This window comes from Heptranchias perlo, chromosome 26, assembly GCF_035084215.1.
Source record: "Heptranchias perlo isolate sHepPer1 chromosome 26, sHepPer1.hap1, whole genome shotgun sequence".
In the NCBI taxonomy this organism is placed as follows: Eukaryota; Metazoa; Chordata; class Chondrichthyes; order Hexanchiformes; family Hexanchidae; genus Heptranchias; species Heptranchias perlo.
The window spans coordinates 18,018,767-18,044,237 of NC_090350.1; the positions used below are offsets into that span (position 1 = coordinate 18,018,767).

General features: G+C 40.5%; 1 protein-coding gene across 1 annotated transcript in view; it reads left to right on the plus strand.

Annotated features, from left to right (window-relative positions):
* csmd2 (CUB and Sushi multiple domains 2) overlaps nucleotides 1-25,471 on the plus strand; it is a 1,323,345-nt gene that overhangs the window by 909,677 nt on the left and 388,197 nt on the right. The window contains exons 11-12 of the mRNA XM_068006939.1: nucleotides 5,165-5,268; nucleotides 6,724-6,836. Of these exons, the coding sequence (XP_067863040.1) occupies nucleotides 5,165-5,268; nucleotides 6,724-6,836 (217 nt within the window). The remainder of the gene's footprint in view (nucleotides 1-5,164; nucleotides 5,269-6,723; nucleotides 6,837-25,471) is intronic.

Here is a 25,471-nt window from a genome sequence, read left to right on the forward strand (position 1 = left end):
GGTCTTCTGACTGTATTGACGGGAATAATGAATGACATGTGTAACCATAGTGAAAGGAAAACAAAGCAGGGCAAGCAAATGGGTAGGACAAGGCGTGTCATGGTTCTAGTGATTTTTGAATGGGTATAAGAGTGCATCAAACAAAACAGTCAGGCGATGTGCACCATATATAGGGATGCAGCAAGTATCCCCAATCTCGTGATTTTCAATGTTTGGGGCTCTTTGTGGGAAATGGCATGTGTGAGTTAATGAGCTGTAGCAGGTTGTTTACTATATGTAGCAAGATAATATCATTTAATGTTTCCATACTTGGTGTATTTTCACTCTGAGGACACAGCGGGAGAATATACAGGAAGAAATGTAAAGGAAAAGTCTTTTTTTTTAGAATACTGTGATCGAATTGTGACATCCAGGAACTAATGATTAATTAACAGTCAGAATATGACTGCTTAATAGTTTTTAATGTTTGCGGGTGGTTGCTAAGCAACATGGTTCCAGGCTCTTAGCACATTCAAATCTAATCGGCATTTAAAAGAAATAAATTAATTAGTCTGAGGAAAAAGTGCTTTTGGATGAAAATTTCTGGATTTACTAATTAAATGCATCATCCACCATTCTTGTTCATTAAGTGGCCCTTGTTCAATCATATCCTCTTGAAAAACAGCTAAATTAATGTCTTGCCTATTTAAACTGATGAGATATGACGTGAGTCAGTAAAACGAGCAGCCTGTTGCAATCTTTTTTTGTATGTGTTAACATGACACTCCCTCGGAAATTCTGTAGAAAGTGGTTCTGATGCCCTCTGTTAACATGAAAACCACATGTTCAAGGATCTCATTTTTGCGGTGAATGATTTATCTTCTACAATACATATTTGACTCGTGCATGCTTCAGACTGGGCTGTTCATGTTTTCTGTAAGTTAAGGTTAGCCTTCTCATTCACAGGTTAAGCAGATTCTTCCTGAATTTAAATATTTACTGTAAAATATATAAAGCAATTATGCCTTCAGGTCCTCAGTACTTCGATGGAAACCTTGTTCTTCACAGGAAATGAGGAGGGAACTAAAAGCTTTGACGCTTTCTTGGCCCTGTATGGTTTTGAATTTAGCAAAAACCTGAAGCACATCAAAGAGCAACTTTATTGTGCTTAAAGAAAAAATCTACAAATATGATGTATTTCCAGTTCAAAATCTACCATGCATATTAGAAACAGAATGTCATGGTTTATGACTGTGTCTTATGAATTGTGAGTAATCAAGATGGCAATAATAGATCTCCAATGCAGTGCGCACAACAATATGAGATTTTTTTTCCGATATTTCTTTTGATTTGGCTCTCTCTTCCCAGCCTGCCTCTCCAGCTGTCTGTCTATTTACGTGTAACTGCAAAAAAGTTTTAAAGCAATACTTTTTTAAAAAAAAACGTAACAGCCAGAAAGTACCATGACTTCTTCCAAGGAGCTTCCTTTTTTGAATGTAATTGTAGATATATATTTTTAAAGGGTTCATTTGCTATCTGATGTATACCATTCATGGGCATTTTTTCACTGTAAAAAGCAGCAAATTGCACCTTTCCTACTGTTTAAATTGTATGTACTAAGTATAAGTATACCTTTGTAGCAAGGTTTTATCTGGAGCGAAACCTCCCTCCCATTCTTTGTGCATAGTACATAGAAGCTACAGCACAGGAAATGGCCGTTCGGCCCATCCAGTCTCTGGCGCTTACCGTCTACGCAAGCAATAAAGTAGATTAAGAAAGTTCAAAAAGATCATTAAATTTAGTCATAGCAATGTAATTAACCTTGTTGAGAGTGGCTAGAAGGCACCATGTTTAAATGCTAACCAGACACTCCTGAAACTAACCGGACATTCATTTCTTTCCGTGGTCAGTTTCACACCCTCCGAAAAAGATTTCTAATAATCTGTGGGAAACAGATTGTTGCCTTAAAATCCATACATCTTCCACGAATTGAATTCCACTACACTGTACTTGTTCATTATTGTTCAGTTAGCTGTATTTTTTTCTGAAATAGTTGCTTATCCTTAAAGGGAAACTCAGCCAGCAGGATTTTCTTGAATGTTTGCCATGTCCAGTAAGTAATTAAATTCACCATCATAGCCTAGCTAGCCATAAGGTCTGGTTTTCATCTTTAACTGTGATAGAATAATTGGTGTAGATTTTGTTCTTCTCTGAGTCAGTGATAATCTGGCAAAGGTATTGCATTTCCTTTATAGAACCAACGGAACAAAAATTGAACAGGTTCACTATCGGGCTGTTGATCCACCTCACCAGAGTCTGCCCAGGCAGAGACCAAAATCCACCCCATAGAATTTCACAGCACAGATGGGGGCTATTCGACACACAGTGCTCATGCTCGCTCTCTGAGAGAGCCACTTTGTCCTCAACCCTTTTAAATTTAGGGAATCAGATCAAACTCTGGAATGTTAATCTGGCATTTGTAATGCTGTGAAAAATAGGAAAGCAACCAGCTGGAAAATGAGGAAGTTTCGTTTCAGCATGGTGGGAAAGTGCAGGCTGAATGGGAGGAAATTTATTTACAGCAATGTACTGGAAGTTAATATTTGAACTCTGCTTCACGATACATGGCGTCCTGCTCTACTTACTCACTCCTACAGATTGCTTTTCCGAAAATCACATCTCCTCAAAGCAATTTCCTGTCGTAGACAGAATTTTGAATTAATATTTATATTGGAAATCTGAATTTCTGATAAAACCAATAAATATTAAGAGACAGTTTGTTGGAATTCTTACTTGCTGTTATGAGTATTTGATTACTTTGGTCTTGAAGAGGCAGAACATCCTTGAATTTAGATACTTAAACAAATTGAACATCAGGGATCTGGGTTATTTCTCATACAGATAACGTACGCTGTGAGTTTATGTTTGATCTTTGAAGGGACATATATTCTATACAAGACACATCTATCTAACCTTTTAAAAACTGTCTCATAATTGCTACTTGCCAATATAATTTGAGTGCTGTATTCCAACTCAGTCAGTAAGAGGAAGGGGGCTTCAAGTTAATGGAAATGTCTTACAAAATAAAACTCTTTTTATTGGGATAAAAAAATTATCTCATAATAACTTGGCGGAGCTGTAGACTTGTTCCGCGCCATTACGTTCTACATCAATAAATGGCCTAAAAGGTTTTAATAAGAAAATAAATCTCACTAGATTTAATTTAGTCATGAACTAATTAAATTGACTGTCTTGAAGGCTTTGTGGTCAAAGGACATTGGTTAAATTCTGGGATAAATGGGATCACAAGTGAAGTGACTTTCATTAATATTCTGGGAAACAGCTATCCGCTGACGTTTTGGCAAGCGGCTGTGGGAAGAGAGCCTTCAGTTGGAACAAGATATGAGATGAAGCACAGCTGGTTGCTAAAATCAATAGCGGTGCTAAAAACCTGGATCAGCACACACCTTTTGAGAGTATTACTGGCTTATAGAGGCAGGTTTTTCTTGTCCTATCGCCATAGAAATTTCACAGCACAGAAGGAAGCCATTCGGCCCATCACGCCTGTACTGGCTCTCTCAATGTCTGAGATGTCAAAAGAAATTGAGGCAGGTGGTAGGGAACTTCAAATCCAGCCTCATTTACAAGTTGTGGTGGGCCTGCTTTGACTGAAGACGCAGCCCAGCTCCCCCACGCCGAAGCCCTTAAAGTTCAGGAGCAAAGTGAAAGGGACAATACCCAGCAAACTAGGCCTCTACCTCCTTTCTATGCTCTTTGAACCTGGGACAATGGACATTTCATGGAAGCAAGGGACAGGAAGATCAGCTCTATACTGCAATAAAGAATTCTGCCATGACATAAACTAGAGTATCTCATTCCATTGCATTTGCAGTAAAAATTATTCAAGAAAATTAAAAATTCCTCCTCTTGGAGATATTCCTAGTTAGTCAGTTACTCAAGGTTTAATGTGTTGATTTATGAGTCCTTTGATAAATTATCACCTAATCAAGCGTTGCATCACTCCCTACTGTCCATTCTTCTCTATCATCTGAGGCTGAGCTAAACTGCTTGTTTATGGGTATTAATGAACCAGTCAGAACTCACTAATATGAGTGCCTGTTGTGTCAGTTAATGTGCATGGCTTCAGGTGAATTTCCCTGTTCACGTCTGTTCAGTTGATGCATTCATATTTATACATGTGATGGTATTGAAATGCAGCATTCCTATTGGCTGAAATATCATCATTGTGCCTTGTTAATGGTAAGACAAAACCTTACTGAAATGTGCAGTTCTACTTTATTTGGATGCTGGTTTGTGATATTAGAAATGTTTTCCTCCTCTTTCTCCAAGTAAAAGTACATAACTGAAAAGTATCTAATCAGCAGGGGAAAAGTTGCACAGAGTTCAGTTTCCTTAACAGTATTGGACATAAGACAATTGTCACCAGAAATGGCTTTGTAAAATGCTTGTGGTATACACAGAGTCAAAACCAATACAGTAACGTCAGCAATTTATTGTTCCTTTCAGAATGTTTATAAAAAGGTCCCTTTTTGAGGGGTAATGCCTTGCCAGTGGTTTTGCGTCTAGCCTTGCCTAATTGGACAAAGGTCTCTACTCTGGCTATAAAGGTCCAAATCGAAATGAGTTTGGATCAGTATCAACCCAACCCCTAGTAAAAATGTGCTCATGACGCAAAACCTCTATGATCCATATGTGTATAGAAAGGAAATAAGTGTTCCATTGAATAATGCCTCATTAGGTGGAACCTGCTCTCAAAAACTCTTTCTGAATCAGGACATTTTAAAAACCTGAATATTAAAACGCTGTTGTAAGAATTGTCCTTGTGCCTATCCAAACATTCTTCAGTACAGAGGAAGAAGAAGAAGGGGGAGGTGGAATTGGTGTCAGGACGGAGGGGAGGCTAAAATGTCTTCAGCCTACCACCCATAACGTGGTCCAAATTTAACACTGAACTCAAATTGGGTGCTCATTACAGAAAAGTGTTGCTGCTGACCTGGTGGAGGCTGCATTAAACATAGAATCATGTTGAGATGATTCCCCTGGTGAGGGGAGCTGCTTAACTGCTCCATACAGTTAATAACCAGGTCTGACTGAATCTGCTCTCATCATTTTTCACATCTGCTGTCGATAACTTTATCAACATGTTAACTTCTCTCTCCGATAGGTCATCAAGCTCACTTTTGATGAATTTGAATTGGAACGAGGCTATGATACGTTAACAGTTGGGGATGGAGGGCAGCCTGGTGAACAGAAAACTGTGCTTCACGTGTGAGTAATGTCTCTGCTATTACAAGAATTACATTAGATGCAAAATGTATTTAATTATGCAACATTCTCATCAAATAATTCCATTTATATGTAATTCTTCATGATTTTTTTTAACGTGACAAACAGCAAATAATACAGGTAATTTTAGATACCTGCACACTCCCAGTAGAATTCCACCATAACTTGAGGGCAGTGGGAAGACTTTTCTGGCCCAAGTAGGGAGCTCACATCTGCTAATCAGGTATTAGCACAAATGAGAGAGAGCCACCCAACCAAATTTAGCAACTAAAGGGGGCCTGTTAACTCCCGGGCGAAACACGTGGGCATACCAACCAGGCCTATTTAAATGGAGCCGGCGAACTGCCTGCCCCAAATAGGTGTCCAAAGGCACTTCGCTGAGTTCGGGCTGGCACAATATCGCGCAACCTCTGGACGGGGGTGGGTTCGCAAGGGTTTCAGGAACATGGAACGCAGAGGAGCCCGGTACTGCATGATCCAAACTATTTTTGTAGGGTATCCTGCTCCAGACTGTTAAGTTTTTCTTTAAAAACTTACCTTGGAGGGTCTCCGCTTCTGGTCTGACATCTGCTACTGAGTGGAGTGTCCACGGTGGACGATGTCGCTCAGCAGGCCGTAAAAATGGCTTTGGGGTCCTATATACATAATAGGACCCCGATTAGCGTACACGCATGGCGCTTCTGCCTGAGTCCCACGGGTGCCCCAGCTACCTGACTTTAAGATCGCTGTTGGGAAGAAAAAAGAATGGTAAGTTGACCATTTTGATTTTAACTCCTGGTTTCCACTGAGTGGAGGGAGTTAAACCCTCCCCTTACCTTTCTGTGAATTTTGTGCTCAAGAAGGAGGTGATTTATCTTCAGTTATGCTGCAGGTTCTCAAGATTGATGTTCCAGTGTTACTTTTTTTACATTCACAGTGGGGAACTCAATAAGTGCAAGAGGCACTGATTTTATCTGAAGCACCACTTTGCATTAGGCACCAGCTCCCTGTCCTTACATTGTTATTTACAATGTGCCTCAGCCCCATCCTTCTACTGGGCCACGTGCAATTCTCACTGGCATGAACTCGTTTAAATTTATTTAATATCCTGAGGGAGGCAAGTAACCGCTGTCAAAATCTAAAAGAAGAGGAATTTCTGAAATTCCCCTCTGAAATTTAAAGCTGCTGCTTAATAATTGTAATCTTTGTCACTAAGTGTTGAGTTGAGAATTCTGGTTCACAATATTGAGAGAATTCAAAAGGTGGTTGCTAAATTATTCACTCTTGGATAACTGGCTTAATTAATTCATCACATCGTCATCAACTTCACTTTTCAATTATACTTCACTTTCTGTGACATCCGAAACTCCATCATTAAATGAATTCAGTTTAATTTTCTGACATTTTGGAATGAAATCAGATTGTACTAATCAGTTTTTCCGATTTTCTGCCTGGCAGTTTGACGGGTATGAGTGTTCCTGACCTAATTGTGAGTGTGAGCAATCAGATGTGGCTCCAGTTCCAGACTGATGAGACCAACAGTTTGCTGGGCTTCAAGGCCACATATCAAGGTACTGTGTACAGTAACAAAAAGTAAAGAAAAAGGGAACATTGAAAGGAAAGAAAATTCTGCGTCCAACTGTTTGCTGCCGATCATTAATTAATCAGCTTGTTGGGATTACTATAGGGGCCTCTATTAATATACATTTCCCAACATCCCTTGAAAGCTCCCTAAATACGACATGTATTTCTACGGTGTTCCTTAAGGGAGATATGTGTTAAGGTGCTTCAAAGCCTTGTAGACAAAGAATAGATGCTAATTTAAAGAGAGAGGGAAAAAGAACAGTGAGGATGGGGGAATTGAAGTGCAGTTTAAAGAGGGGGAGAAACGACACCAGTTTCTTAATAAATCTGTTCACTTCTATCACAATTGAGTTCTTTATTTGCAGGAGACTGGGTAGGTCAGAAATATCACCAGCATCGGGGAAGAACCGAGTTGAGACCAGGTACCTCCCCCGAGCGAGGAAAGGATTTTGTTGCTATCCTCTCAGCATCTGGTCTCAGAGCTGCACTGGTAGAGGCCTGGAAGCAGGTCACTGCCCCCACCCCCTCCCCTCCACCCCACCATCACCATCATCACATCTGGGGCTGGTGCAGAGAAGACCCGAGAACTACTTGAAAAAAGAGGGAAACTCACTCTCAGCGAATGAAGGAGAAAGAAAGAAAATTAACATGGGGGCAAATATGATTATTTGATGACCTAATGCAAACAGCCTCTGTGTCGATGAGTTAGACAACACTCTTGCATTGCAGTGCCAGGCATGTTCAAATCACTCTACCTCCTCGATCAGTTAGATATCTGCTCTTGTGAATGTTTCCTGCAACCACCCCTACACCTTATGGAGTTTCCACCATACTTCTGGTAAAGTTATGGCAGCAGAGTGGGAGCAGCTCCGAGGACATTCCTCACCCTGCGGGTGGTAATCCGTGGAAAAGTAAATAAAATAGGAAGAAATAACATCGGGGTGTAAAGTCACATATGCCAGCATTACCCGAAACTCAAAGACAGGGGCTGACTATAATATTCTGTGGTGTACCTCCAAAAGAGGAGTGTACACCGATTGAGAATGTAAATATGTAGCTGGCATTCTGGTGTGAAAAGACGTTTGAACTGGAGGCAGTTGTTAACATTGGGCCATTCAATGTAGTGGGAATATTGGAGACATGACTGACCCCAGTGGATGAATAAAACATACAGGACGATAGATTGTTCAGAAAAGACAGAGTAAGCAGGGTAGGAGGTGTTGTAATCCTATGTCAGGGATACCTGGGAGGTTATAGATGTTAATTCTGTGGCAGGTGCAAAGTTACACAAGGAACTAGTCTGGTTAGATATCCTTAATGTAAAAAGGACAAAGATAACATTCGAGGTGTGTTACAGACTACCAGTTCAGAATAGGAAAGGTGACTGTTTGCTGTAAGAAGAGATAACAAGGGCATGTGAAAGCATAAAGGTTATTTTAATAGGGTCTTCAATCAACCAAATGTAAATTGAGGATATCCAAGTGGTTTGGAGTCTGAGTTGGTAAATGTAACGTATGACTACTTCATTACCCAGTGCATATTGACTTGGTAATGGTAAGTGACGAAGACAACATTACAAGAAATGGAACTGTGGCATCCTTGGGTGATAGCCACCACAGAATGATAACGTTTGATCTGGGATTCAGAAATACTGAGCACCAGGAGCCAGGTGTATAATTTCAAAAGGGCTAACTTCAAAGAATGAGGGAATGGCTTAAGCAAATTGATTGAGGGTGTGGGATTGTTGAAAACCATTTCAATGGAATGCCTTTAAAGACATAACGCTAAGCGTACAGGATAAATATTTACCCAGGATCAGCAAGTGTGACCCGAGATGGATGAACACATTCATCAGAAATGAAATAAGGAGGAACAATGAGCACTGCAAATCCAGGAAGGAGAAAGATAAAGGGGTACACGAGGGTGGATGGAAGAAAATAAAGAAACTGTGTACAGTTTTGGTCTCCTTATCTAAGGAAGGATATACTTGCCTTAGAGGCGGTGCAATGAAGGATTACTAGATTGATTCTTGGGATGAGAGGTTTGTCCTATGAGGAGGGATTGAGTAGAATGGGCCTATATTCTCTGGAGTTTAGAAGAATGAGGGGTGAACTCATTGAAATGTATAAATTTCTTAGAGGGGTTGACAGGGTAGATGCTGAGTGGTTATTTCCCCTGGCTGGAGAGTCCAGAACTAGGGGTCATTGTCTCAAGATAAGGGGTCAGCCATTTAGGACCGAGATGAGGAAAAGTTTCTTCACTCAGAGGGTTGTGAATCTTTGGAATTCTCTACCCCAGAGGGTTGTGGATGCTCAGTCGTTGAGTACATTCAAGGCTGAGGTCGATAGATTTTTGGACGCTAAGGGAATCAAGGGATATGGGAATGGGGTGGGAAAGTGGAGTTGAAGTAGAAGATCAGCCATGATCTTATTTAATGGCGGAGCAGGCTCGAGGAGCCATATGGCCTACTCCTGCTCTTATTTCTTATGTTCTTAAAAATGTTAAAGTGATGGAAAGGGGCAAAGAGGGACAAGAACAAAGCATAGCTTCAGACATAAATATAACAGTAAGAAATTCTTTCAGTATAATATCAGCAAAAGGGCAGTGTGAAAAGAGGTGAGAATCCTAAAAGATGCAAATTGGGCAAAGGGATGAGCATTGTAACATACTAAATTATTACTTCCTCCAACTATTCTCTAGGGAAGACATGAATCATCTCTTCCTCCTTAATAACAATAGCTCAAATGGGATTAACAACTTCCTAGACAGACTGAAAGGACTCAAAATAAATAAAATTCCTTGAGATAGATGATATAATCCATGGGACAGATGATCATTATGAGGGAGTTGATGAACATGGGAGGTCCTGATAGATTGGAAACAGGCTAAATGTGTAATAAAATGACAGAGCTGATACAATCCAATTTGTCCTATTCTAGTTTTAAGATCATAATCGAAGTTGAAGCTCCAGTGCAGTACCAATGGAATGTTTCATTCTTGGAGATGTCAACCTTTGGATGAGACATGAAACCAAGGTTCCCTGTTCAGGCGGATGTTCAAGATGTCATGGCACTCTGTAAAAAGAGGGAGTTTTTTTCTCAATTTATTGGCCAATGTCCTCCTTTAAATAAATGAACAGTAAAATAGATTATAGGGCCATTAATCTCATGGTTATCTGTGGGATCTTGCTATGTGTAAAATGGCTGTGTTTGCCTATATAATAATGATTACACTTCAAAAATAAATGCCTGTATGTGAAGCATTTTGAGATGTTTCTAAGAGACATGATAAATGCAAATCTTTCTTTTCTTGTATGTGAAAGAAAGCACCCAGACAGTAACAATTAGTACTACTGTTATTTATTTTACTTTTTTTTGCAAAACATATGCGAATGCAAGCAATATAAATGTCTAACAATGAATATCAATTCAGTGTTAACTTTAAAACCAGTCATTAGGTATTTAACTAGACACTGGTACTCCTTGTAAAACAAAAAAAAAACTAGGCATTAGGTTCATTTCGAGCAGTGACTTGATTAAGTCTGTCAATGGATCCCTGAAGCATCTGCTCATAATCAGTCTATTTCCCATAGTGCTTCCTGACAATGAAGGACTCTCCTATCTTAGTCTCGGGTAGATTTTACACCATTCTGGTGCCCCACCTGATTCAGTCTTTTACTCTTCTTAATGAATTTTGAAAACACGGCATCATCTCCTATCTTTAGAATGAAATCCAGCTTCAAAATTTGTATCGTGCATCCTGAAAAGGAAAAAAAAAGGTTTCATTCAACAAGAACGTATATAGCTCTTGATTTTGTAGCTGGTAGTTTGACCCTAATTTTGTGCATCTCTTACCAGATTTGCAAGCTGATATTGATGATATATTTAGTTCCAGTGATGCTGCGTTGTAGTCAGAGGAATACCTTGAAATTATCCAAGCTCATAAACAAGAAAATGAGGCAAAGTAATGTCATGAAACCCTGAGGGTGCTTTCCCAATGTGGCTATTAATACTACAGGTTACATTACTCCATTACTACCCTTTCCCTGTACATTGCTTCCGTGGGAGATGGAGTTTTCAATGTAACATTAACAAATCACATCATTACTGATGTCATTTTCAGTGCTCCACAGGGAGTAGAAAACTTCTTTACAAAAGAAAAATCAAATAATCATTCAGCGTTTAACCACCATTTTATTTTTATGACTGGATTTATTTTTCTCCCTGCGCAGTTTTGGAAGTCAAATGAGAAATGATGTGATTTGTTAGTTATGCTTTTTTTTTTTGCCATAACCCAATTTTCCCTCTCCCCAGCACCACTGTCATAAAATATTTGTTTGATACATAAATGTGATGGAAGGTGTCGTCGACAGTGCTATCAAGCAGCACTTACTCACCAATAACCTGCTCACCGATGCTCAGTTTGGGTTCCGCCAGGACCACTCGGCTTCAGACCTCATTACAGCCTTGGTCCAAGCATGGACAAAAGAGCTGAATTCCAGAGGTGAGGTGAGAGTGACTGCCCTTGACACAAGGCAGCATTTGGCCAAGTTGTGGCACCAAGGATCCCTAGTAAAATTGAAGTCAATGGGAATCAGGGGGAAAACTCTCCAGTGGCTGGAGTCATACCTAGCACAAAGGAAGATGGTAATGGTTGTTGCAGGACAGGACATTGCTGCAGGAGTTCCTCAGAGCAGTGTCCTAGGCCCAACCATCTTCAGCTGCTTCATCAATGACCTTCCCTCCATCATAAGGTCAGAAATGGGGATGTTCGCTGATGACTGCACGGTCTTCAGTTCCATTCGCAACCCCTCAGATAATGAAGCAATCCGTGCCCGCATGCAGCAAGACCTGGACAACATCCAGGCTTGGGCTGATAAGTGGCAAGTAACATTCGTGCCAGACAAGTGCCTGGCAATGACCATCTCCAACAAGACAGAGTCTAGCCAGCTCCCCTTGACATTCAACGGCATTACCATCACCGAATTCCCCACCATCAACATCCTGGGGGTCACCATTGACCAGAAACTTAACTGGACCAGCCATATAAATACTGTGGCTACAAAAGCAGGTCAGAGGCTGGGTATTCTGCGGCAAGTGACTCACCTCCTGACTCCCCAAAGGTTTTCCACCATCTGCAAGGCACAAGTCAGGAGTGTGATGGAACACTCAAGAAGCTCGACACCATCCAGGACAAAGCAGCCCACTTGATTGGCACCCCATCCACCACCCTAAACATTCACTCCCTTCACCACCGGCGCACTGTGGCTGCAGTGTGTACCATCCACACGATGCACTGCAGCAACTCGCCAAGGCTTCTTCAACAGCATCTTCCAAACCCGCGACCTCTACCACCCAGAAGGACAAGGGCAGCAGGCGCATGGGAACAACACCACCTGCACGTTCCCCTCCAAGTCACACACCATCCCGACTTGGAAATATATCGCCGTTCCTTCATCGTCGCTGGGTCAAAATCCTGGAACTCCCTTCCTAACAGCACTGTGGGAGAACCTTCACCACACGGACTGCAGCGGTTCAAGAAGGCGGCTCACCACCACCTTCTCAAGGGCAATTAGGGATGGGCAATAAATGCTGGCCTCGGCAGCGACGCCCACATCCCATGAACGAATAAAAAAAATCAGATTTTTTAAAAGCCAGTTTCTTCAAAAGATGTATTTTTTCTGCACTATCTGTTATGAAAATGCTCATGTTTTCACAGCAGAGATCCAGTTTAAGAAACCCACTGCCTGGGTCTCTATTCTCTCCTGCTGGTCTTTCATCAAGGTGTCGAACCAGGACTCATAAGATCAAAGGGCAGATTGCAAAACATTAGTTTACAAACAATGTGTTTTGGAGGATAGTGAATGATGGTCCACCTTGTAAACAGACAGCCTTCTAAACATGTGAGCTTCCAAGGTTTAAATGGAGAACAGGAAAGACATATATTGAGGAAATAATACGGTTTTCACAGGTCTTTTGCTCCTGATGATTGGTGAATTGATTTACAAGTATCTTAGCTAGCGGCATTAAATGGCCATTTAGGTTTGATTGACATTATTTGACACGTATTTGTTGCACATAATGAGCTAGCAGCCCTTAATTAAATGCTGATTTCCCCCTATTGCCTTTCATATGTGCTCCAATAGCAAGAAAACAGGATAAAACCAATACAAATAAAGGGAAGGAAATCAGACTTGAAAAACCAATTAGCGCAATAGTGGATTTTGCATGTACAATATTCAGTTTCCAACAAAGTGGATCTTCAGCTGTTTTTAATTTTATGCAGCCTAAAACCACACACACACACACACACACACACACAGTCAGAGAAGAGCACAACTTATTATTAATCTAAAACCATGCTCCTTTGTTTAATGAAAAAGTACAAATTCAAAAATACTTTCATCTTGGATGTAAAGTGAAGGTTCAGATAGGAATTATGAGTGTAAGTGTAATTGTCTAGGTTTATTTACTAAGAGGTGGAGATTTATCAAATACTAGTCCCACTATAAGGGATGAATGGTAGGTAGACTGTAAACTGAGGATTTGTGTTGGTGGTGGTTGGACATCCCATTGATAGGCAATTTCATCAATCAGCAGAACAGACCAAACAATACGACTGCCAAAGTCTTATTTTAACAGTAGGTTCCTTTCTTCGGTTCAATACATTAAATAGGAACCTACCTACTTTGTGTTATACCCCACCATAAGCCTCCTATAGCAGATGGCCCAGTGTTACTGACCTCTGATGAACATCACTATTATGCAGATCAAATTCCACCTCCATAAAACCTAGGACACTATAACCATTTTTAAAATTGCAACTAAAAGCAATGAATATTATTTTTCAAACCAAGCTGCCAGTGTATCTGGTATGAACAAAATTCAGAACCGGATGGAAGTAGACTGTGGAAAATAAACCACATGTGAAGTAAGCAGGATAACCTGACAGCACCATGGACACTCGACTGTTGCAGGCTGCATGCCACCCAATGGTTTATTATTTATTGGACCTGTGTGCTCTAGGTTGTGTAATGTTAACTAACAGGGGTAATTCTACAATCGTGCGCTCTTGATGGGACACCCAGCTGGCAAGGAGTGTAGATTGGAGACACGGCTACAGCAAATTAGCCCTGATACTCTGACTTGTGTTGTCTCCAAGTCAGAGTGTTGGATTTCAGAATTACCCCAATATCCTGATGGTGTTGGATTATGTTCGAGGGACATAGAGAAACTTGACAGAGTTTTATCTTGTTGGAGGTTTTCCCCATGGCTATTCATCTCTTTCAAGAACTTAAATATGTTCAAAGATCAAATCCCACTATAAATTAACGATTGAACTCTGGTTTTGCAAGAACATGATTTTAACAGTAAAACAAAAGCAAAATATTGTGTATGCTGGAAATCTGAAATAAAAACAGAAAATGCTGGAAACACTCAGCCGGTCAGGCAGCAACTGTGGAGGGAGAATCAGAGTTAAACACTTAAGATTAATGACCAATGATTTTAATAGTGTTTACCTGGCTCTCTCGAGTAAGAAAGGAAACCTCGAGAAGGCTGAGAGTGAATGATAAGGCTGAAATTTAATTTGAAGATTCAGATCTGGTCTCCATATCATAAATAGAGGCATTGGAGAAGGATTTACTAGGATGATACCAGAACTGAGAGGTTATACCTATCAGGAAAGATTGAACAAGCTGGGGCTCTTTTCTCTAGAAAGGAGAAGACTTAGGGGTGACTTGATAGATGTCTTTAAGATTATGAAAGGTTTGATCGGGTAGACATAGAGAAGATGTTTCCATTTGCATGGGGAGACCAGAACTAGGGGCCATAAATATAAGATAGTCACTAATAAATCCAATCGGGAATTCAGGAATTCAGCCAGAGTGGTTAGAATGTGGAACTCGCTATCACAAGGAGTAATTGAGGCATCCAGCATTGGTGCATTTAAGGGGAAGCTGGATAAACACACGAGGGAGAAAGGAATGGAAGGATAAATTGGTGGGATTAGATGAAGAAGGGCGAGAGGAGGCTCGTGTGGAGCATAAACACCGGCATGGACCTGTTGGGCCAAATGGCCTGTTTCTCTGCTGTACATTCTATGTAATTCTATGTAGATGATGTATAAATCACAAGAATGAAGTTTTGGTGGTTTGTGAACATCTTTTGAACTCCTCAATTGAAATAGAGCCGTAGACTCCCGCCGGACTATCTCTTTATGTAAATGTAAAAATTATTGCAAAATTATGTTAATTGTGGACAGGGAAAGGTTATTGTGAGGACATCATTGATGAGTAAAAAATATGTGAAGCACATGAGGACATGATAAGGGAATTATTTGCAATTCTATAATATTTTAAGGGAATTAAAAACTTAGTATAAATTGCTAATTTCAATTCAAGATACAGAGAGATTTAATTTTTGGAAATTAATAGATTCTGGTATTTCTTTTGCAAAGAACTTATGGGCTGGATTTTCCTGTGAAAATAATGGCGAGGCTAACAGGGCTCACCGTTATTTCTGTGCATCTGGTACAGCAACTTCCAGCGAACACACATGCATAGTCAAATGCGGAAATCCGGAGTTGCTCTACCAGATGCCCTGCTCCTCCATAAACTCCGCGAAAACGACATCTCACCTGCTGATTCAGCATTCAAATGAATGGAACCACATGAAGTTCCTGCACTGACCTGATGAAAACAAACTAATCTCACCAAAAAACGGTATGTCGTGTCATTTAAGTCGAAGCACACTTTTAACAGCGTGGTAAGTCTTAATGACAGCCAAACAACCTCTCCGGCTCTGAAAATTAACTTTTACAAGTGTGAGGTCTCATTCCCCCAGCTTTAAATTGTCGTTGGACATTTGAAAAATATGTCTAAAAACTTGAAAATGTTTATCTTTTTACTTTTTCTTTGTCTCTTTTATCCCTGTCTCTTAATTCAAGATTTCTTATTTCACTTTCTGTACCTGATCTGACATTGAATTCACTATTCGAGCTTACACTGCCTGGTTCTGACTCTTTGCTGGTCATCAGATGCTTTAATCTGATCGGTTAAGGGGATAGACAGTTGCTTGCCCCTTTCACACAGGTCCCACATGCCCTGTAGAGGGTGTGGTGCTGGATTCAGCGTCGCAGGAGAGGATGTTGCCCTGAAAAAAAACAAGGAAAGTTTATGGGTGAGTTCAAGTCTAACGAGCGGTGGGCGCTGTGCGTTCGCTGCTCAGAAGAAAATCTGGGCCGATGTCTTTTGTGCTAATTTTTAAAGTACATTCACGCAGACACCTTATTCTGATATTGTTCTGCTGTGTGATTTGTACCCATTCCATTTTCAAATCCACAGCTTTTAATGGAATCACATTACAAATCCACTTATCACAACACATACAGAGCTAGCTGGCATTACACAAAAACAGCTGTTATTGTTCTAGAGATCATAATTTAATTTGGAGAGTATTTTCTGTTTTGCTGCCCATAATGAGGTACTGAAATATGTTGTCACTATGTTCGTGCCATGAGAAGGAGTAGATGGAAAGAGCAAAACAATGCCTAGAATGAACTGGTATTTGATCCTGCTGGCACACTGCAAATCAGTTGGCCTGCTGGTCTTGAAGTTGAATGAGACTGTCATCCCACTAATGCTTCCAATTTGCAGCATTATTCCTGCTGTGGCTCCAGTTTGGGGGGAAAGGAGCTTGCAGCCAGCAGGGAGAGATCCCGGAACCATAGAGGACTGTTTGAGTAGAGCCAGGCCACTGAAGAACGGCCTCAGTGGGTGAGAGAAAGGGATGGGAACAGACCACAGCCGGACCACTAAGGGGAGGGGGCGCCTGAGAGGCAGCAGAACTGGAATACTCAGGGCAGGTCTGGGAAATCGTGGAACCAGAGCTGGAGTACTTGATGTAGTCTGAGAGGGAGCTGCGCAGAGCGGAACAGTCGAGGAGATGGTCATTGTGAGGCAGTGAGCGAGAGGACCTGGGGAGGGATCATTGCAGAGTTGGAGCACTTGTGGTGGGTAGGCAGCAAAGAAGGAGCCAAGTGAATAAAATTCTCAGGGTGATGAATTAGTGATGTAGGTAATGGGGAACATTCTCGGCAGTCAAAAACAGGTTATCTTTTTAAGCAATTTGATTGGAAATAATTACATGATTAGCAAGGGTCAATATTGAAATCTGATTAGTCTGTTGTGTTTTATGGTTAGCAATGTTACAGGCTGACTACACTATTACTTTCTCATTGACATACATACACAGCATTTATAAATAATGAGTTTATAATTTTGTTATCCATAGCACATGGAGGAAATCATCTCCCACTGTGTTTTTGAAGATGACAGTTCTGTAAGAGCCCATGTCTGTGACTCATTGGGAATGGTACAAAAAGTATGTGATTATGAGGAGATTCATGTTGAGGATGTTGGCTATGGTTATGTAGAAACTATAAATAACATGTTTTGTACAAAAAACATTGGTCTATCAGAGAGTGCTGTAGAGATACTCAGTTACCAAATTGGAACAAATATCCTTGTATATAACCCACACCCCAAATTTGAGCTATTCCCCCAAGAAAAGAACAATAATTATTTTGCTTCTAAGCCTGTACCCCAACTCAGACGATATTTTCTTGTTTAAAGGTGCAATTTATATGTGAGTTAATGTGGTGTATGGTTTCTCTATCAGTGAAGGAAACCTAAAATTCTCTTTTACTGCTTATTAGATGATATTAGAGAACTTTCTACCTAGTGATAACAGCTACGGTCAGATAAAATGCATGAGGATAAAATTCACTTATCATTCGTGCAATTTTATAATCTGGCCAATGACTTAAAACACACAAATGATTATCCATGGTATTTGAGTCAGAAACACAGCCATGACCAGCAGTCAGGAGAATGCAGGAAATCCAGTGAGCAGGTTAGTGGAGGCTCTTTTGCAACAATGAAAAATTTGGATTGACTATGGACTGGAGAGTACAGGAGTACTGGAAACAAAAGATGTTAGAGTAGGTCCCAAACTGGGCTCAATATCCAAATCTATCCCAAACTTATGGAGTTAAAACAAATCTATATATGAGGAGAAGTCATGATTTGCAAGATAGCAATTCAATGCCTTCTCAACTTTGGACACTAAACACATCAGGTCAATTGGTGGCCCTGACTCATGCACATTTTTCATGCATGTTCACCTGGAGCTGTCGACCAAACTCTAATCTAATTCAAATAGTTGTGCTTTTTGCCGACAGATTTTATAGGCATGACCTCTATTCCTACCATCTCTATCCATTTGAAACAACATTTGTAACCAGACTGTATCCTCTACCCCTTCATCATTTCTAAAACTTCGATCATACCTCTCTGAGCTTGCAATTTTTCATAGTAAATAACCCTATCTCTTGGGATCTATCCTCATTGCTAAGAACTTTTGAGAATTGGCAATATCCTTCTTGGCCCTTTCTGCAGCCTCTCCAGAGCATGAAAATCTATCATCATATACAAGGACAAAACTAGACCCAAAACTCCAAATATGGAGGTGCCAGAACCTTATACGGCTTAATTATGGTACTCTGTTTACACTCGGTGGTCCCAGCAACACAACCTAAAACCCCATTGTTTTCTTTATCGTCATCTCAGACTGCTTGTGAATCTTTAAGGAATGATCAGCTATTACCCCTGATGTCTTCCTTCAACCATTTAATGGATAGTTTTCAGAATTACATCAATATGTCTGGATTTTCCTCACCCTAAGTATATGGCATTGCCCTTGTCCATATTAAATGATGTCTCACACACAGGGGACCATTCACCTAACTTATCTAAATTGGCCTGCAACCTATTTATTGGTATGAATTACTAATCCCCACGCACATTTTGGCATCTTCCGTGAATTGAAGAATGGTTCCATTTAAGCCCTTCTCTGTTATTGATCCCAATACAAAGCCTGTGGAACTCTATTCATAACCAGGCCCCAGTCAGATTCACTCTCATTAGTAACAACCTAATTTAATTTAAACCACTTACCTGCCCGATTTAGTCGCTGTCCTATAATATCTTGTGATCTAACTTTTATAATAGTTCTGTTGAATGCTTTAGAAGTCAAGGTGTTCCACATCAACTGGGCTGTCTTCCTCCAGCAATCAGACCACTTCCTGAGGAAACTCAATAATATTAGTGAGACAGGACCAAAATTTATGAAAAGCCACACTGGTATCCCTAATAATCACCAAACTCTCCGAGTGATCATATGTCATAGTATCATAATAGGTACAACACAGGAGGAGGCCATTCAGCCCCATCATCCCTGTACTGGCTCTTTGAAAGAGCTAGCCAATTAGTCCCATTCCCCTGCTCTTTCCCAATGTCCCTGTAAATTTTTTCTCTTCAAGTATTTATCCAATTCCCTTTTGGAAATTACTATTGAATTTGCTTCCACCATCCTTTCAGTCAATGCATTCCAGATCATTACAACTCGCTGCGTAAAAAAATGTTTCCTCTGACTCTTTTGCCGATCACCTTAAATCTGTGTTTTCTGGCTACTAGCCCGTCTGCCACTGGAAAGAGTTTCTCCTTGTTTACCCTGTCAAAACCGTTTATGATTTTGAACACCTCTATCAAATCTCCCCTTAATCTTCTCTGTTCTAAAGAGAACAACCCCAGCTTCTCCAGTCTCTCCACAGAACTGAAGTCCCTCATCCCTGGTACCATTCCAGTAAATCTCTTCTGCACTTTCTCTAAGGCCTTGACGTCCTTCCTAAAATGTGGTGCCCAGAATTGAACACGATACTCTAGCTAGGGCCTAACCAGTGTTTTATAAAGGTTTAGCATAACTCCCTTGCCTTTGTACACTATACCTCTATTAATGAAGCCAAGGATCCCGTATGCTTTTTTAACTGCCTTCTCAACTTGTCCTGTCACCTTCAAATAGGTCTCTCTGTTCCTGCATCCCCTTTAAAATTCTACCATTTAGTTTATATTGCCTCTCCTACCAAAATGCATCACTTTACACTTCTCTGCGTTAAATTTCATCTGCCATATGTCTACTCATCTCACCAGACTGTCTTTGTTCTCCTGAAGTCTGTTACTACCCTTCACATTGTTTATTACATTTCCGAGTCATATTCCATACAATACTCTCCAACAGCCTCCTCACGATCAAAGTCAAACTGATGGGCCTATCACTTTCAGTGCCCTAAAAGTATGCCCTTATGAAAGCAGTTACCCAGGAGTAGTATTCTCCTTTAATGTGGTGAGCACAGAATTTTCTTGTGAACTGAAACCTATAAAAGTTTCCTTAACAAATGTATCTTCCCACGCAAAAGAGATGAAATTCTGCAGTACAATGTTGTAACCAGTAACATAATTTTGCTCAGGCACTGACAGCCCACAGGAGGTCCGAATGCAAACCATGGGCCTGGTAATGTCCAAAAGAAACCAAAATAATATGATTGTATGACCAGTAACCTATTTGTTTTCATTTTCTCCTATTTTCCAATCTCCAGGTAATTTTCCACGCACACCTAGGCATGTCATGTAATTATTATTCAACAGGTTCTACTTTAATGATTCATTTCAGAACCAGGAATTATGCCAACGGGCTTTGTATCCCGTTATTTGAGTGGTCTTTACAACAATGGCTCAACGTAAGAAACATAAGAAATAGGAGTAGGAGTAGGCCATATGGCCCCTCGACCCTACTTCGCCATTCAATAAGGTCATGGCTGATCTTGAACCTCAACTCCACTTTCCTGCAAAATCCCCATACCCCTTGATTCCCTTAGAGTCCAAATATTTATTGATCTCAGCCTTGAATCTACTCAATGACTCAGCATCCACAGCCCTATAGAGTAGAGAATTCCAAAGATTCATAACCCTTTGAGTGAAGAAATTTCTCCTCATCTCAGTTCTAAAAGGCCGACCCCTTATCATGAGACTATGCCCCCTAGTTTTAGGCTGTTTCCCCTGGTTGGAGAGTCTATCAGCACCAACCTGTCAAGCCCTTTCAGAATCTTACATGTTTCAATGAAATCACATCTCATTCTTCTAAACTCCAGAGAGTATAGGCCCATTCTACTCAATCTCTCCTCATAGGAAAACTGTCCCATCACAGGAATCAATCTTTTGAACCTTCGTTGCACTGCCTCTAAGGGAAGTAAATCCTTCCTTAGGTAAGGAGACCAAAACTGTATATAGTACTACAGGTGTAGTTTCACCAAAGCCCTGTACAATTGCAGTGAAACTTCCTTACTCTTGTACTCTAACCCCTTTACAATAAAGACCAACATACCATTTGCCTTCCTAATTGCTTGCTGTACCTGCATGTTAACTTTTGGTGTTTAATGTACAAGGACACCCAAATCCCTCTGAACACCAACATTTAATAGTTTCTCACCATTTAAAAAATATTCTGCTTTTCTATTCTTCCTACCGAAGTGAATAACCACCCATTTCCCCACATTATACGTCATCTGCCACCTTCTTGCTCACTCACTTAACGTGTCTATATCCCTTTGCAGACTCTTGTGTCCTCCTCACAGCTTACTTTCCCACCTAGCTTTGTATCATCAGCAAACTTGGATACATTACACTCAGTCCCTTCATTTAAGTCATTAATATAGATTGTAAATAGCTGAGGCCCCAGCACTGATCTTTGCGGCACCCCCTGAGTAACAGCCTGCCAACCCGAAAATGACCCGTTTACCCCTACTCTCTGTTTTCTGTCCGTTAACTAATCCTCTATCCATGCTAATATATTACCCGCACACCCATGAGCCCTTATTTTGTGTAACAACCTTTTGTGTGGCACCTTATCGAATGCCTTTTGAAAATCTAAATATACTACATCTACTGGTTCCCTTTTATCTACCCTGCTAGTTACATCTGCAAAATACTCCAATAAATTTGTCAAACACAATTTCCTTTTCATAAAACCATGTTTACTTTGCCTAATCATATTTTGATTCTCTCAATGCCCTGTTACCACTTCCTTAATAATGGATTTCAGCATTTTCTTGATAACTGATGTCAGGCTAACTGGCCTGTAGTTCCCTGTTTTCTCTCTCCCTCCTTTCTTGAATAGCAGGGTTACATTTGCTACCTTCCAATCCACTGGGACTGTCCTAGAATCTAGGGAATTTTGGAAGATCACAACCAATGCATCCACTATCTCTACAGCCATCTCTTTTAGCACCCTAGGATGTAGGCCATCAGGTCCAGGGATTTGTTGGCTTTTCGTCCCATTAATTTCTCCAATACTTTTTCTTTACTAATATTAATAACTTTAAGTTCCTAGCTCTCATTAGCCCCTTGGTTCTCCACTATTGTTGGTATACTTTTTGTGTCTTCTACCGTGAAGACAGATACAATATATGTGTTTAATGTTTCTGCCATTTCCTATTCCCCATTATAATTTCTCCTGTCTCAACCTCTAAGGGACCCATGTTTATTTTTGCCACTCTCTTCCTTGTTACATACATGTGGAAGCCCTTACAATCTGTTTACTCTCATAATCTGTTTTCTCGCTCTTCATCAATTTTTTGGTCATCCTTTGCTGGTTTCTAAAACTCTCCCAATCCTTAGGCTTACTACTCGTCTTAGCAACATTATTAGCCTCTTCTTTTAATCTAATACTATCCTTAACTTCTTTAGCTAACCACAAATGGATCACTTTTCCGATGGAGATTTTATTTCTCAATTCTCACTGAGAATTATGAAATATTTCTTTAAATGTTTGCCACTGCTTATGTACCGCCATACCCTTTAATCTAATTTCCCAATCTACCTTAGTTAACTCGCCCCTCATACCTATGTAATTGGCTTTATATAAGTTTAAGACTCTAGTTTCGGATTTAAGTACGTCACCCTCAAATTCAATGCGAAATTCTATCATATTATGATCATTCTTCCCCAGAGGATCCCTTACTATGAGACTATTAATTAACCATATCTCATTACACAAGATAAGATCTAAAATAGTCTGTTTCTTCATTGGTTCCATGGCGTATTGTTCTTGGAGACTGTCTGCAATGCATTCCATGAACTTGTCCTAAAAACTACTTTTGCAAATTTGATTTGCCTAGTCTATACGAAGATTAAAGTCCCCCACGATTATTGCTTTACCTTTGCTACAAGATCCTCTAATTTTCTGATTTATACCCTGTCCAACGGTATAACTACTGGTAGGTGACCTATAAACTACTCCCACCAGTGTTTTCTGCCTCTTGTTATTTCTTATCTCCACCCATATTGATTCTACTTCCTGATCCTGTGAGCCAAGATCCTTTCTCAATACTGTCCTTATGTTATCCTTTATTATCAGGGCTACCCCTTCCCCTTTTTCCATTTTGTCTGTCTTTTCGAAATGTCAAGTACCCTGGAATATTTAGTTCCCATCCTTGGTCACCTTGCAACCACGTCTCAGTAATGGCTACTAGATCAAACCCATTTATCTCTATTTGTGCCATTAATTTGTCTATCTTATTACGTATGCTTCATGCATTCAGATAAAGCACCTTTAATTTTAATTTTTTACTATTTTTCCCTAATTTGACCTTATTTACTGATGCACTATTACCTTTACACTCTCTGCTTCTTCCTATCACACTCTACTTATCTTCAACCAAATCGCTACACTGCTCTATGTCCTTGACTTTTCTCTTTAGATGTATAAATTTCCCCTCACCTGAACCCTCCCCCCCCGGCCCTTGTTAGTTTAAAGCCCCATCTACAGCCCCAGTTATTCGATTGGCCAGGACACTGGTCCCAGCCCGGTTTAAGTGGAGCCCGTCCCAACGGAACAGCTCCCTCTTTCCCTAGTACTGATGCCAGTGCCCCATGAATTGAAACCCCTGTCTCCCACACCTTTCTTTGAGCCACGCATTTAACACTCTGATCTGTTTGACCCTATGCAATTTGCGCGTGGCTCTGGTCATAATCCAGAGATTATCACCTTTGAGGTTTTGCTTATTAATTTAGACCACAGCTCCTCAAACTCCCTCAGCAGAACCTCATTCCTTCTTCTACCTATGTCGTTGGTTCCTACGTGGACCACAACAACTGGATCCACCCCCTCATGTTCCAAGTTGTTTTCCAGCCACAAGGAAATATCCTTAACCCTGGAACTGTGCAGGCAACACAGCCTTCGGGACTCCCGGGCTCAGCTGCGGAGAACAGTATCCAACCCCCTAAATATACTATCCCCTACCACTACCACGTTCCTTTTTACTCCCCCCACTTGAATGGCCTCTTGTACCCTGGTGCCATGGTCAGTTTGCCCATCCTCCCTGCAGTCTTTGTTCTCACCCACACAGGTAGCAAGTACCTCGTACCTGTTGGACAAGGTCAAAGGCTGCTGTTCCTCCATTACTGAATCCTGGGTCCCCATACCTGCCTGACTCACAGTCACATCCTCCTGTCCCGGACCACTGAATAAATCTAAACCACTACCTAACCTAAGGGGTGTGACTGCTTCCTGGATCAAAGTGTCCAGATAACTCTCCGCCTCCCTGGTGCATTGCAATGTCTGCACCTCGGACTCCAGATCAACAACTCTGAGCCAAAGTTCCTTGAGCTGCAGGCACTTACTGCAGATGTGGTTGCTCGGGATCTCACTGGTCTCCACCAACTCCCACATGCTGCAGTTACAACACACCACTTGCACTGCCAACTCTATCTAACCTTGTTTTACATGTTTGATTAGATAACGTTTTTATTCAGTCGATATTTTTAGTTTTCTTAATTAATTAGTTTATCTAGTTTGTTTTTGATTTAATAAAGTAATGGTTATAGTTTCCGAGTTCTTTGTTTAAACCATTGCCCTAACTTAGACAGCAAAAGAAACGGTAATAATTAGCAACCCAATCATCTATCTGCTGTCCTTTGATGTTTACTCCTTGATTATTTTTTTTCTCTTTCTCTCCGCTCTCTTTATACCTGGGTCTCCGCTGTGGGAGATTCCCATGCTTTCTCTCCGCTCTGCTCTCTCCACTCTCTTTGTACCCAGCCACTGGGGGGATTCCCGCACTTAACGTGATTATGAAAGGTATCTGAATGCTTGATTGTCAACTCAATCAGTTATTGACCATGGAATTATCCATTGCAATGCTGAGAACAAATCGATATTTGAGCAAGTGGGTTGATATAATTAAATTAAAACCTCGAAGGTCGACCTTTGATTTATTAATTTTTAATGTTTACACACACATGTTGAGAGACATTAGCTTACAGAAAAAAGGGTAAGTGAAATGTCGATGTGAAAGATTTAATGCTGAAGTCTTGACTGGCATGTTTAAGAATATGAAGTGTGTTAGTGTACTGTTCATCTAGCCTATGCTGTACCTGATTTGAGAGCAGCCGAGACAGTTAGTGGGTCAGTAGAAATGATTATTGGGTTGGCTGCTGTCTGGTTTTGAACTGGAAAGTCAGTCTTTTGAGTGATGCATCCAGAAATTTCTAAATTGAAAGCCTGTAGTTTAATTTTTAAAACAGAAATCCATTTTTCCATTCGCTTCTGTTTTTATTATATGAAGGCATTACCAATTATTAAAGTTTTTAATGAACTTACAGACTTTAAATCCTGACCCCATCCCCTCCCCCTAGTCTGGTCCCTTCCCAGTTTTGGATTTGGTAAAA